This window comes from Carcharhinus amblyrhynchos, chromosome 5, assembly GCF_965287045.1.
Source record: "Carcharhinus amblyrhynchos chromosome 5, sCarAmb.v2.hapA, whole genome shotgun sequence".
NCBI lineage: Eukaryota > Metazoa > Chordata > Chondrichthyes > Carcharhiniformes > Carcharhinidae > Carcharhinus > Carcharhinus amblyrhynchos.
The window spans coordinates 17,210,805-17,222,836 of record NC_137328.1 but is presented as its reverse complement, the minus strand read 5'-3'; the positions used below and the strand labels follow the sequence as shown (position 1 = coordinate 17,222,836).

Below are 12,032 nucleotides of genomic sequence, written 5' to 3'. Positions count from 1 at the left end.
TAGTTCTAAGAGGCGGGACCAGATAAACCTATGCTGACCGCCTCTTAAGATCTTTGTGCTTTACAGCTGTGCCTCAATAGCATCCAGTGTATCATTTGATTGCCTTGCCCACCATGGCTGACTGACCTGTAACTTTTAGCCTCATGCTTTACTGTTCTAAGTAGCAGGGGAACATTTTTTGTAACATTTCGCTAGTGCTTGTAGTCCTGGCGAAAATAATTAGCCATAGTGCACAAGGGATCAAAGACACAAGTGGTTGTAATACCTGAGGGACACCACTCTACATCAGGCATGGGCCAGGCAGGAGGGTGCACTCCATGAACTATCACAGTTGATACAGTGATCAAACACGTGACGGTGTGGTATCATTTTGCAGCACTTTTGCCATGATAAACTGAGCAAATCAACACCCACGCTTGCTGACCCTACTAGGCATGTTTACCAAAGTTTGACATACTTTGTCTTGCATTTTTATTGAAGGCACTTCCCTTGTTCCTGAGAATCATTTCATTCTGAGTTTCCTTGTAACATAGGTTTTAATAATGATATTTGTATTACGGATTATTTCAGCCAAATAACTGAATCTGAGATTTGATCACTGGCTTCATTTGTGAATAATTGGTTTGTTTTAATACATCTACAATTTGAGGATAGGTTACAATATATCTTCCTGGTGCTTTGAGTGATTGGGACTAGGCATTCTAATCTTTTTCTGCATGAGGCTTGTTAAATTTACCTTCCAGTTCATTAATCAATGTAAATTACATAGCATGCTAATATCTACATTATCGATGCTTTTAATCATTTTAAGGATGTGGATCATGTCTCCTCTCAGTTTTCCTTTCTCTCGTGAGATCAAATTCTACCATTCAGTACAATAATAAAATTCCTTTCTACTTATACTCTGCCGTTAATTTATTTTTCTATACTGAGTTACTCTTTTCACTCACATTTTCTACACAGTGCTATTGAAAAGAAATATTACATTTACCTTTCTGTGCTAAATATAATTTATCCTGGCTAAAATACATCAAACCTTTCATTTGAAGACTACTCCATGGAGCAGGACACCGTTGCAGCATTTGATCTGGATAATTGTTGGATCTGACTGCGTTTCTCCAGTAATGAAGGGAGTAGGGGAGGGAAAATCCAGGACTGTGAGTCACATCTCAATGAAAGGGGACTGGAGTAGGTTCCCCACTGTCAAAGCGCACCAAGTTGGAAGACAGCGTATGATTATCCCTTTTGGTTGGAAGAAACATGATGGATGGTGCCTGCTGTGTGTCTTTCAGTGGACCACCAGGATTCATTCCTCCTTATTCTCTGTCACCAAGCATCAATTATTACAAATTCCCATTTTCTTTGCCAGTAGATCAAACTCAAGTGGGTGGCATTCATTATGAAGCTCTGCACATTCTTATAAATTCAGTGGTGTATATTTGCACCAGCAAATATTTTTCTTGGTAACATTTAATAGTCTGTGGCAATTATGTGGAATACGCTTTCCCTTTAAGTATTTAAATGTCTTTAAAGCTGTGTGTGTCTCAGCTATGAAGAGTCATCCAGTGATCTCACTGAGTTGCAGGAGGTGCTCGGAGCTTAAGGACATGGCCGATACTTTACAACCTCACTTGGGTGAGGCTTGTAAAATCCTGCCTGAGGCCAACGAAAAATTCCGTTCTGTGAGCCTCACTCGCCCCAATTCCGAGGTGGGCGAGGCAGTAAAATTCCAATATGTCAGCACATACCGTCAGAAGTGACAACCCAAGTTTAATACTGGGCTGCTTTGAGAAGTTTTCTTAAATTATTGTGGAATATAACTGAACTAATTTCTGGGGGTTTTTTTCTAAACGTTAATAGTTAACAAGGCCATTAGCGCACACTATCCTAAAGCATTTTTGGAGAAATTTGGCAGACATATTTGAAGTAAACACAGTTCACTTGCTTCAGTTTAGTTGAAAAGCACTTTGAATTAAAGCTGTTTCCTTCCAAAACAAAATGCAAATGTGTGTGAATTCATGAATAATCACTGCAATTATAAATTGTAAGATCACTCCTCTCGCCAATCAAATCAGTGTGAAATGCTGGCCTTGAATCAGAGATTCATGTCTCAGTCTAGACAAGTGGTGTGGTACAGTGCTTCAGAGTCTTTGGCTGCATACTTTGTTACTTAGCAACAAAATATATCTTTTAAAATAGTTATTAAATCTAAGCATGTGTGCAGACTGGCAGTGATGATTCGCACGCTTATAAATCAATGGGTATTGTCAAGTTGGTGGGTAAATACTTGGAGGGAGGTGGAAAGTATTATTAAACATTTATACTATTTATGAGTTTATGCTTCATTCTTTAGGTTAGGCAATTGTTTTGCAGTACATTTAGAATGCTGAGACCTCAAATCCACTCTCTCAAAGCAGAGAACTCCTCCAGTAGACAGGCAGAGAATATGTCAGTTAATACTGACAGTGATTTTTGTTCTCTTTCTCTGTTAATTCGACTGCATTGATGCATACAATTTGCTCTGATTATTAGCACTGAAGATATGTTCCAGTTGGATTTGTGATGTTAATAATTAACTCGTTTTTACACTTGTAGGGAATGCTTCATTCACACATTTTACAAAGACCTTTATCGATTTTCTTGTACTAAAACAGTGGATAAGTCAATATAAACCAATACATCAGTAATAAATAAATTAAACTAAACGTTTTAGCTTAGTTTATTTGTTAGTGTCACAAGTCGGCTTACATTAACACCACCGTGAAGTTATTGTGAAAATGTCCTAGTCGCCACACTCCAACATCTGTTTGGGTACAGTGAGGGAGAATTTAGCATGGTCAATGCACCTAACCAGAACGTCTTTTGGACCTTGGGAGGAAACTGCCGCACCCGGAGGAAACCCATGCCAACATGGGGAGAACATGCAGACTCCGCACAAACAGTGACCCAAGCCAGGTCCCTGGCTCTGTGAGGAAGCAGTGCTAATCACTGTGAACATAAGTACATAAGAAATAGGAGCAGGAGTAGGCCATCTATGCCCCTCGAGCCTGTCCCGCTGTTCAATAAGATCATGGCTGATCTGAAGTGGCTCAGTTCCACATTCCTGCTTTCTCTCCATAACCCTTAATTCCCTTGCCTACCAAAAACCTATCTACCCGTGTCTTAAATATATTTAGCGAGGTAGCCTCCACCACTTCAACGGGCAGAGAATTCCAGAGATTCACCACCCTTTGAGTGAAGAAGTTCCTCCTCAACTCTGTTCTAAACTGCACCCCCCCCCCATCTTGAGGCTGTGCCCTCTAGTCCTGCTGTCCTTTCTGAGTGGGAAGAACCTCTCCACCTCTACCCTATCCATCCCCTTCATTATCTTATACGTCTCTATAAGATTCCCCCGCATCCTTCTAAACTCCAACGAGTACAAGCCCAGTCTATTCACCCTCTCTTCATAGCTCAACCCCCTCAACTCCGTCAAGGTGGCATACCAGTTTGCATACTGTTGTATGTTGGACCTGTTTTTACAGCTGTAACTTTTCAAAAAAGCATACTGTAGGGAACACAGCAGCCAATTTGCATGTTTTAGTGTCTCACACCCACAGGAGATAATTTAGAGATACTTTTCCTATGAGACCTGATTGAGGGATCAATATTGGACAGGATTCCTGGAGAAGTAACCTGCTCTGATACTTGAGCTATAGGATCTTCTTTGTCTACATGAGAGAGCAGGTGGGGTCTTAATTCATCCAAAAGAAGGTAATTCTAATAATGCAGCACTCTCTTAATAATGCATTGGAGATTCGGCCTTGATTTTGCTCTCCATTCTCTCTGCCAGTAGTCTCCAAACTTCGATCCGGATGCGGCCAGCTGCGGGCTGGATGTGGCCCACAGGCTGTAGTTTGGAGACCCCTGTTCTATGGCATTGAACTTGAACCAGCATCACCTGATATCGAGATGGGAGTACCACTAAGCCAGAGCTGAAACTCTAACGCACACAACAACGCATCATCACACGCACCATTGCACACTCACATTCACACACACCCAGCATCACACATGTTCCGACACTCCATCACGCAGACCAATGCACACATCAACACACAAACACACATGCTGGGGGGATTTGTGGATTTCACAAGATTGGGAAATGTGGCTGGTGGGGTGATTTAATGAGGCAAGAACCAAAATTTTGCTTCTCCAACAACAGGTTCAAATTTTGAGATTAAGTGAAATCTTACCAAAAAATGGTGTGCACATTAGAGTTTCAATTCTCGCTCAGTGGTACTCCCCTCTTGGAGTCAGGTGATGCTGGTTCAAGTTTTATGCCATAGAGAATGGAGGGCAAAATCAAGGCTGAAACTCCAGTTGATTCCGGTGTGAAAATTGAGTGTTTCTTGCCAATGGCACTTGTTTTCAGGCTGAATCTTATGTCACAGTAGCAATAGTATTTATGCCCACAAGCTTCACACCAGTCCACCAATGAGGGCCGCTAGGATCAGAACTCAGAAACTCACTGTCGCGAATCGCACTCTCTGGATTTTGAGCATGTGCCGCCATTCTTGCAGACGGAAAGAGGGGCTCAAAATTATCCCCACTGTCTGAGGCATGTAGGTGACAGATCAGGCCTTATAACATCCAGTGGCAACTTCCTGCTTGTAGTACATTCACATACCATGAGTACTCATTATATTAAAACATTTTGTAATTCCATTCTACCTTCAAGATTAAGTCAATGGCGTATGAGAGTTTTGAGGCACCTGGTTTATGTTTGCCTTTGTGCCTGAGGTCAGCATTTCTTCTTGTTGAACTCTGCATCACAAGGAGGTCACAGCAAGAGAATGGCAGTTTCCATGGAGGTTCAGGACAGGCAAGGATAGGGCAGGGATGGGTATGGTGGGCAAGGAGTGGTATTAAAGTATTGAGAAGTGGAAGGGAAAATTGAAGGAGGATAGAGGATGGGGCCGAGGGCACGCACAAGTGAAATGGGAAAGGTCTGATGTCGTGAATGTGGTGAGGGTTGCCGGGAGCTGAAAGCAATCAGGCAAGGTAAGAAAATGTGGAACCTAAAGGATGGGGTTCATATTGTCCATCTGTGGGTCCATCACAGGATGTTGGCTGGCAGAATCCAAACAAGGCTTTGAGTTCACCTACATTTTTTTCCAATATTCCTTTTGAGTGTGACATCAAGCAATGTCCTTTATAATGCGTGGAAGGGAAAGCTAGTTGAGCCCGTAAGTTCAGTCCACAAAATGGCGGTTACAACACCGAACATTGACATAAGCATTCAACAAAGAGTGAACTCTTACCAGGATCTTAACAGCTCACCGCATCCATCAACAGGCATGGCGAGCTGGTATTATAGGGCAAGAGGCAACAAATTGGGATCGCGCCCAACTTCTTGCCTGTTGCTATCTTTCCAGCCCCAGTCTGTTGGTGAATTCCACCTCACACCTGGGGATGGCACAAGGCTAGTTTAAATATTAATGACATGCTTTGTAGTATTGTGTTCAGATGGGCTGGAAAGCTAATTGGTTAGCAGCTCATCATGGCAGGACAACCATCCAGTTAGAGCAGCGGGTCTATTGGAGTTGACGGGGATGTGTTCCCTGCCAGCTCTCCAAATGCTCGATCCCCACCAGTCTAAAACTTCAGGCCCAGAATTTCTGTGCTAATGGGTGTCTGCTCAACATCATGAAGTTATGGCCAGTTTCAGATAGGTAATGGCAGCGAATGCTGCTTGATCACTATTATTAACTCATCCCAGCCTTTCAGAAAATCTGCCCCATTAACTTGTGATCAGCTAGTTATAGGAAAGTCCATTTTCACATTTCAGAGGAAATGTTTGCTGAAGGAGTTTAGAAAAACTGCATAAATTATACTGCTTGATGATCACACTGCATCATATGTTTTTACCCTAATCTTAGAACTGCAATTACAAACTATCCTAATGCTCCAGTGTCCAGCATGCACCATCATAGAATCCTACAGTGCAGAAGGTAGTCGTTTAGCCTATCGAGTCTGCACCAACACGTTGACAGAGCATCTTACCCAAGCTTTAACCCCCAATATTTACCCTGCTAACCCACCAAACCTACACATCTTGGGACACTAAGGGGCAACTTAACAGAGGCAATTTAGCATAGTCAATCTACCTAACCCATACATCTTTGAAGTGTGGGAGGAAACTGGAGCACCTGATGGAAATCCACACAGACAGGGGGAGAACATGCAAACTCCACATAAACAGTCACTTAAGGCTGGAATTGAACCCAGGTCCCTGGCGCTGTGAGGTAGTAGTGCTAACCAGTGTCACCAAATCAAAATTTTCATTTGTTTTGTTGGTACAATGACAAATAATTGTAACAACTAGTGCTCATTCAAGTAAGGCTTGAAGTTCTGCTCAGCATAGAAATGGAAACATCAGTGCGTTGCCAGTGCTGTAGCAATGCATGCCTTTTTATTTTCAGTTGTGCACACTAAAATAATGTTTTAACTGAGTTACTTTTTTTCTTTTCCAGTTGCTAAGAGAAATTACCAGGAAACGAAGAAGTATCCGTCTAAGGAGGCACGCAGATGCCCTTAAGCCATACATTGCAGCCCATTTTGAGGTTCTTCCCAATGAGTTTACCCTTGGTGATCGGCTGTTTTACAATGGATTTGAAAACAAGCGCCTCCAAAGTGGCCAAGAATATGTTTTCTTTATTTTAGCGGTCCTTGACAGCCCAGAATCTGTAAGTTTGGTTCACGTCACTCCTGACAGCTTTCCTCCACACATAAGTGCTGTTTTAAAATAGTGTTGAACTCTATTGGATTCAAAGTAAATAATTTCAGGGATTATCATGCATAATATATTTATGATAAAGGTAATTATGCTGGAATCGTACTGTTGTGATTAACTAGTCTACTTAAGAGTTAAGGTAAGGTAAAGGAACCATTCCAATTGTGCTAAGTCCCTTAGCTTTCATTTTGTAATTTGTTAAAATGTCAAAAAGCAGTGGTGGATTGATAAGACATCTACTTGAAGCATTTTGAATCAAGTATTGTGCTTTCATTCTGTGTCTATAACTTTCCTAAGTTGGTCTTTTGCTCTGATCTGCTATGTACAAAAGCACCAAATTAATCCTTCCTGCAGGATAGAGGTTAACTGATAATGATATTAGTCGTGGCACAAGATCCATTAAAAGGATGCAATTACATGATGCACCCATTTGAGGATTGCATTACTGCATAATTTTAACATTGATAACTGGGTTTTTTGCTTAAAATTCATTAGTTAACTGAAAATGTGAAGCATTAAATATGCGATAATTACAAACTCCTTAAATCATCAGGCATTCAGATTATCCCATCCACACGTGCTGTTGGGAAATATTGGAGCGTTACATGAATATTCTTCATTATTCACTCCAAATCTACTTGCCAATATTCTGGAAGGAAATTTACTTGATGCACTGTTCCCTTAAGAAAATATGTACCTGAATGGGCAATCTTAACTCATTCTTCTTTGCAATCACTGTCAAATACATCTGTGATTCTTCACCCACCACAGGTCGCAGATTGATGGATGTTGTTTCTTAGACCATGGTGCTCAGATATACATTACTGTGAGCAATTGTGATAGCAATTGATAGTATTGCATGGAAACCTGACCACAATAAGATCCAAACTTGACTAAGTGATCGTTTCTTGGTCTTTGTCTCATTCTGTTTGAGTCTTTCATTAAAATCCTCAGAAGTGTAGAGGGAAAATTCATAATACAATTTTTCAATTTCAGCTTTGGAATAAAAATAAGTTTATGTTCTGTTCAACAGATGCCTCGCCCAAGCTATCTTGGAATTGACTCAATCTGAATTGACTTAAGTCCTCAGCTGTTGACCAGTTCCACCATGTTGCTTCCAAATTTGCGCAAACAACCACAGATCATTCAAGTTGCCAGAGTATTCATCCTCCTTCCATCATTATACAGCATTTCCATGTGATATCTGTCCCATGATCACCACATCAGCTAGGTCTTATCAACTTGAGTATTGCATGGAAACCTGACCACAATAAGATCCAAACTTGATTCATCGAGTTGCAGTGAGCCCTTGAGATTCAGCTGATTGAAGCCACTTTCTATTTTTTGATCTATGGGAGACTAGAGGATCATGGAATCCCTACCGTGCAGAGTGAACCCATTTGGCCCATCAAGTCTGCACCAACAACAATCCCATCCAGGCCCTGTCCCCGTAACCCCACATATTTACCGTGTGAATCCCCCTGACACAAAGGGGCAATTCAACATGGCCAATTAACCTAACCCATACATCTTTGGAGTGTGGGAGGAAACTGGAGCACCTGTCGGCAACCCACGCAGACATGGGGAGAAAGCACAAACTCCGCACAGATAGTGATCAACAATAGTGGGTTATCACCCAATATTACTGATCACAAAGAACACATGGTGCATTTACCCATTCGTACCTCAGGACATTCCTCCATGAGATTTGAATCTTATTCTGAGCAAACCAATGTCAAAACATTTCAAACCCATGGGATCCTGTGAGATTCCATTTCTTTTCTTTCATTATCACTACCTTAGTCAGTATTAAGAGTCTGAAAGTTGCACATATTGGTGATCGATTGTAGGTATCTTTGGATATTTTTCCACCATTCGCTTCATTAACGAGAATGAAAATGTCTGATTCTAAAGGGTAAATTTACCAATCCTATGTTCAGCATTGGAACGGCACTCAAAGAATGTAACACTGTGCTCGTTTCCTTCGTGCGCGGTGTTGGGGAGCTTACCATCACCAGCATTTGAGGAACTTATACATCAAAGATCTTCTGACCCAGAGAAATGTTCAATTGAAGCAAAAGTTGTGTTTTTTGGTCAATGTTAGCCAATGCTTTGTTTCATATGGAAACAACCTATTGCTCAATGGGAATTAGCAAAACGTATCTCCTGGTGGTTTTCATGGCTCGGCAGGAGATGATGGAATTCTCTCGAACATGTGGAGGGCCCTTTAAGATGGTGATTTGAAGCCGGCTACTGACTTTCAACACACATTATTTCTTGACTTGACAGCTGAAGGTTATGACTACTTTGCAGCTGCTGTGCTCCACACTAGCCTAAAGAACTTCACCACGGTGTTGCTACTTTGCACTTGCTTTTATCATGTGGAGGTTGAATGAACGAGAAGAAATGAGTTACTGCAAATAAAATGTTTCTCCTATCTTTGAAGGAAGTTTCCACCATCTGTCATTTTCTTTCTGACAAGACTTGGAACCATGCTACTCTGTTGCAATTTGTAATCTTCTGGTTACAGTTAGCTTTGCAAATTCCTTCAGTCTGCTGTCGACAACAGTTAGAAAAAAACCTCACATTCTGCCTCAGGTGGAGGCTCTAGCACAGCAAGGTGGATGAAGATTGCCTCAAAGGGGCAGTGGCCTAGATAACTGCTATTCTGATTGCAAGTAAGAGTTAAATGTCTCAAAACAGTGAGAAAGACTATTTGTACTATAAGCCTGCCCATGATTTGTATCACTTACCTGGGTGCACTCATCAGACTCAGGGCTATTTGCATCTTGTTAATGGGTGCACATGCCATTTCCAGCTTGATATCTGCTGTAGTTAAGAGGTTGGATATATACTGTAGTGCTGTGCTGCAGTGACAGTCGCCTGGCTCTGCCACCTAATGAATTAAAAATAAACACGTGCCCTGCTTTCAAATAGGCCAACTTCCATTCCACAGGCAATCGTCCTGTGACTGATTGCAGTAGAGGAAACGAGCTTATACATTTTAATTGCCCACTCCCAATGCTCTTAGCAACACTGCATGTGAGAAATACAGTTAGTTGTTCATTGCTTTCAGCATCGCTAGGGTACAAATGGCAGGATACATGTCATCTAAAATATTTATCTCATTTGCACAGTGTGTTGATAGGCCTGCCCATTCATGAATAAGTGCCCACATTGTGACAGGTGAATAAAAGGGTGGAAACCCAATATGACTGCTCCTACATGGCCACAATACTGCAGCTTCTGGCTGATTTCCCGCACTAGATTTGTGATGCAAGTTCTTATTTCCTTTTGCGTATATATACTTTAAAAAAACTCAATTTAATTTATTCCTCACTTATCTTATCAAACTGCCTTGCTCGTTTCTGCTAACCTTTCCTGGTATTCTGAATCATGTTCCAGATGATGTATGCAACAAGTCCTTACTCTGATCCTGTACTGTCAGCGGACCTTGATCCTCAACCCATCACAGATGAAGAAGAAGGATTGATATGGGTAGTTGGTCCTGTCTTAGCTGTTGTGTTCATCATCTGCATTGTCATTGCTATCCTCCTATATAAGAGGTAAGAAAATTAAGACTGTAGATGCAGTGCAGAAATAGGGATGCTCAATGAAGAGCCACAAAGGCTGCCATCCCACTGACCCACTTGATGATCAGTAAATGCTTTATGGTCATCAGAATAAATAAGAAAACATAGAAACTAGAAGTAGATGTAGGTCATTTGGCCCTTCAAGCCTGCTCCGCCATTCACTTTGATCATGGCTGATCATCAAAATCAATATCCTAATTCCCTCCTTCCTTTCATTTCCCTTGATCTCTTTAGCCCCAAGAGCTATATTTAATTTCTTCTTGAAATCAGACAACATTTTGGCCTTGACTACTTTCTTTGGTAGCGACTTCCACACATTCACCATTCTCTGGGTGAAGATGTTTCTCTTCACCTCAGTTTTAAAAGATTTCACCCTTATCCTCAAACTACGACCCCTAGTTCTAGACTCCCCCATCATTGGGAACAGTTCTTTCTGAATCTACCCTGTCTAAAGTACTTAAATGTTTGTTCTGCAGTTTCAAACAGTGGTTTGCAAAAGCATAAATGCAGTGAAAATGAGCAGTAAAAATTCTCACCACAGCACAAGCAAAGAATCTGAAATAAATCTCCAATATACCAATATTGCTGTCTCTAATCATGGGGGCCAGTGCAGGTTCAATCTACCTGATTGAAGTATTTAACCCTACTACATATAAATTAGTGTGAAGTATCAAATAAGGAGTTGCTCGAGCCAATTCATGTTGCTCCAGTCAGCCGGATGTCAAAACCAGCAAGTGCATTGCTTTGCTATCAAACTGCTGTGCCTGACTCTAAGCTGACCTATCAGTCAGGGAATAATCCACATTATCCTACCACATACTGTCAAATGAAATGCCCTCCTCATCCCTAATGGAGCCATGCTGTGCGTGGAGCCCGCAGTAAAAGCTCTTTGATGTTTCTACCTCCAGCTTCTGCAATCATTATTTCCTTTACATGTCGGCTGCACATCAGACAATTTTGCTTTTACGGATTCCCGGCTGCTGCACGGTTTTAATATTGGCTCTGTTGTTTCCCTGTGCGCCGCGAGCATTCAGTAAATAGAGGCAGGGGTCTCGTTTTGACACATTAACTTTCTTCCAAGACTGATGATTGGTAAACATTCAACAATACCAAATTGTGCTATCACCACCTTCGCTGGAATGATAATTAAGTGTGGCATTTCAGTACACTGTGGCCATAAGTGAATGTGACATCAGAATTGAAATGTATTTCTGTTGAAGCACGCGTGTTACTGTTTTCTTGGCCTGACCTTTAGTCCTTCATTATACTGCTATTAGAAAGCATTAACTGCACTGATGAACTGTCAGTTCCTAATTTGCATGTTAAGTAACATGTTCCCTGCCAGTAAGACATCTGCAGTGAAGCAAGTACGTTGCCATGGCTATTGCTCTTTGAATAGGAAGCTAATATACTGACCTTTCTTCTTTTTATCTCCTGTTGCATTACAATGGGACAGCAAACCTGACAGGTAAAAGCAAAGGTGTAACCGCTCGAGGAGGGGTTGTGGGGGTGGTTGTAGTGGGCGTGCTGGATTAGTCTCCTGATGAATAGGGAACGTCATGCCCAGCTTTAACACAAAGAACTGTTGGGTTCTTTAACCCAGAAATCGCTGCACGTAATGATCAACATTCATTATCTTATTGGTGGCCTTTAAGACTGAAAACGAG

General features: G+C 41.5%; 1 protein-coding gene across 15 annotated transcripts in view; it reads left to right on the top strand.

Annotated features, from left to right (window-relative positions):
• LOC145342912 (receptor-type tyrosine-protein phosphatase delta) overlaps positions 1 to 12,032 on the top strand; it is a 563,551-nt gene that overhangs the window by 449,685 nt on the left and 101,834 nt on the right. For all 15 annotated transcript variants that reach the window (XM_080188513.1, XM_080188506.1, XM_080188504.1 and 12 more), the window contains 2 exons: positions 6,513 to 6,725; positions 10,178 to 10,338. In XM_080188513.1, coding sequence (XP_080044639.1) covers positions 6,513 to 6,725; positions 10,178 to 10,338 — 374 coding nt within the window. The remainder of the gene's footprint in view (positions 1 to 6,512; positions 6,726 to 10,177; positions 10,339 to 12,032) is intronic.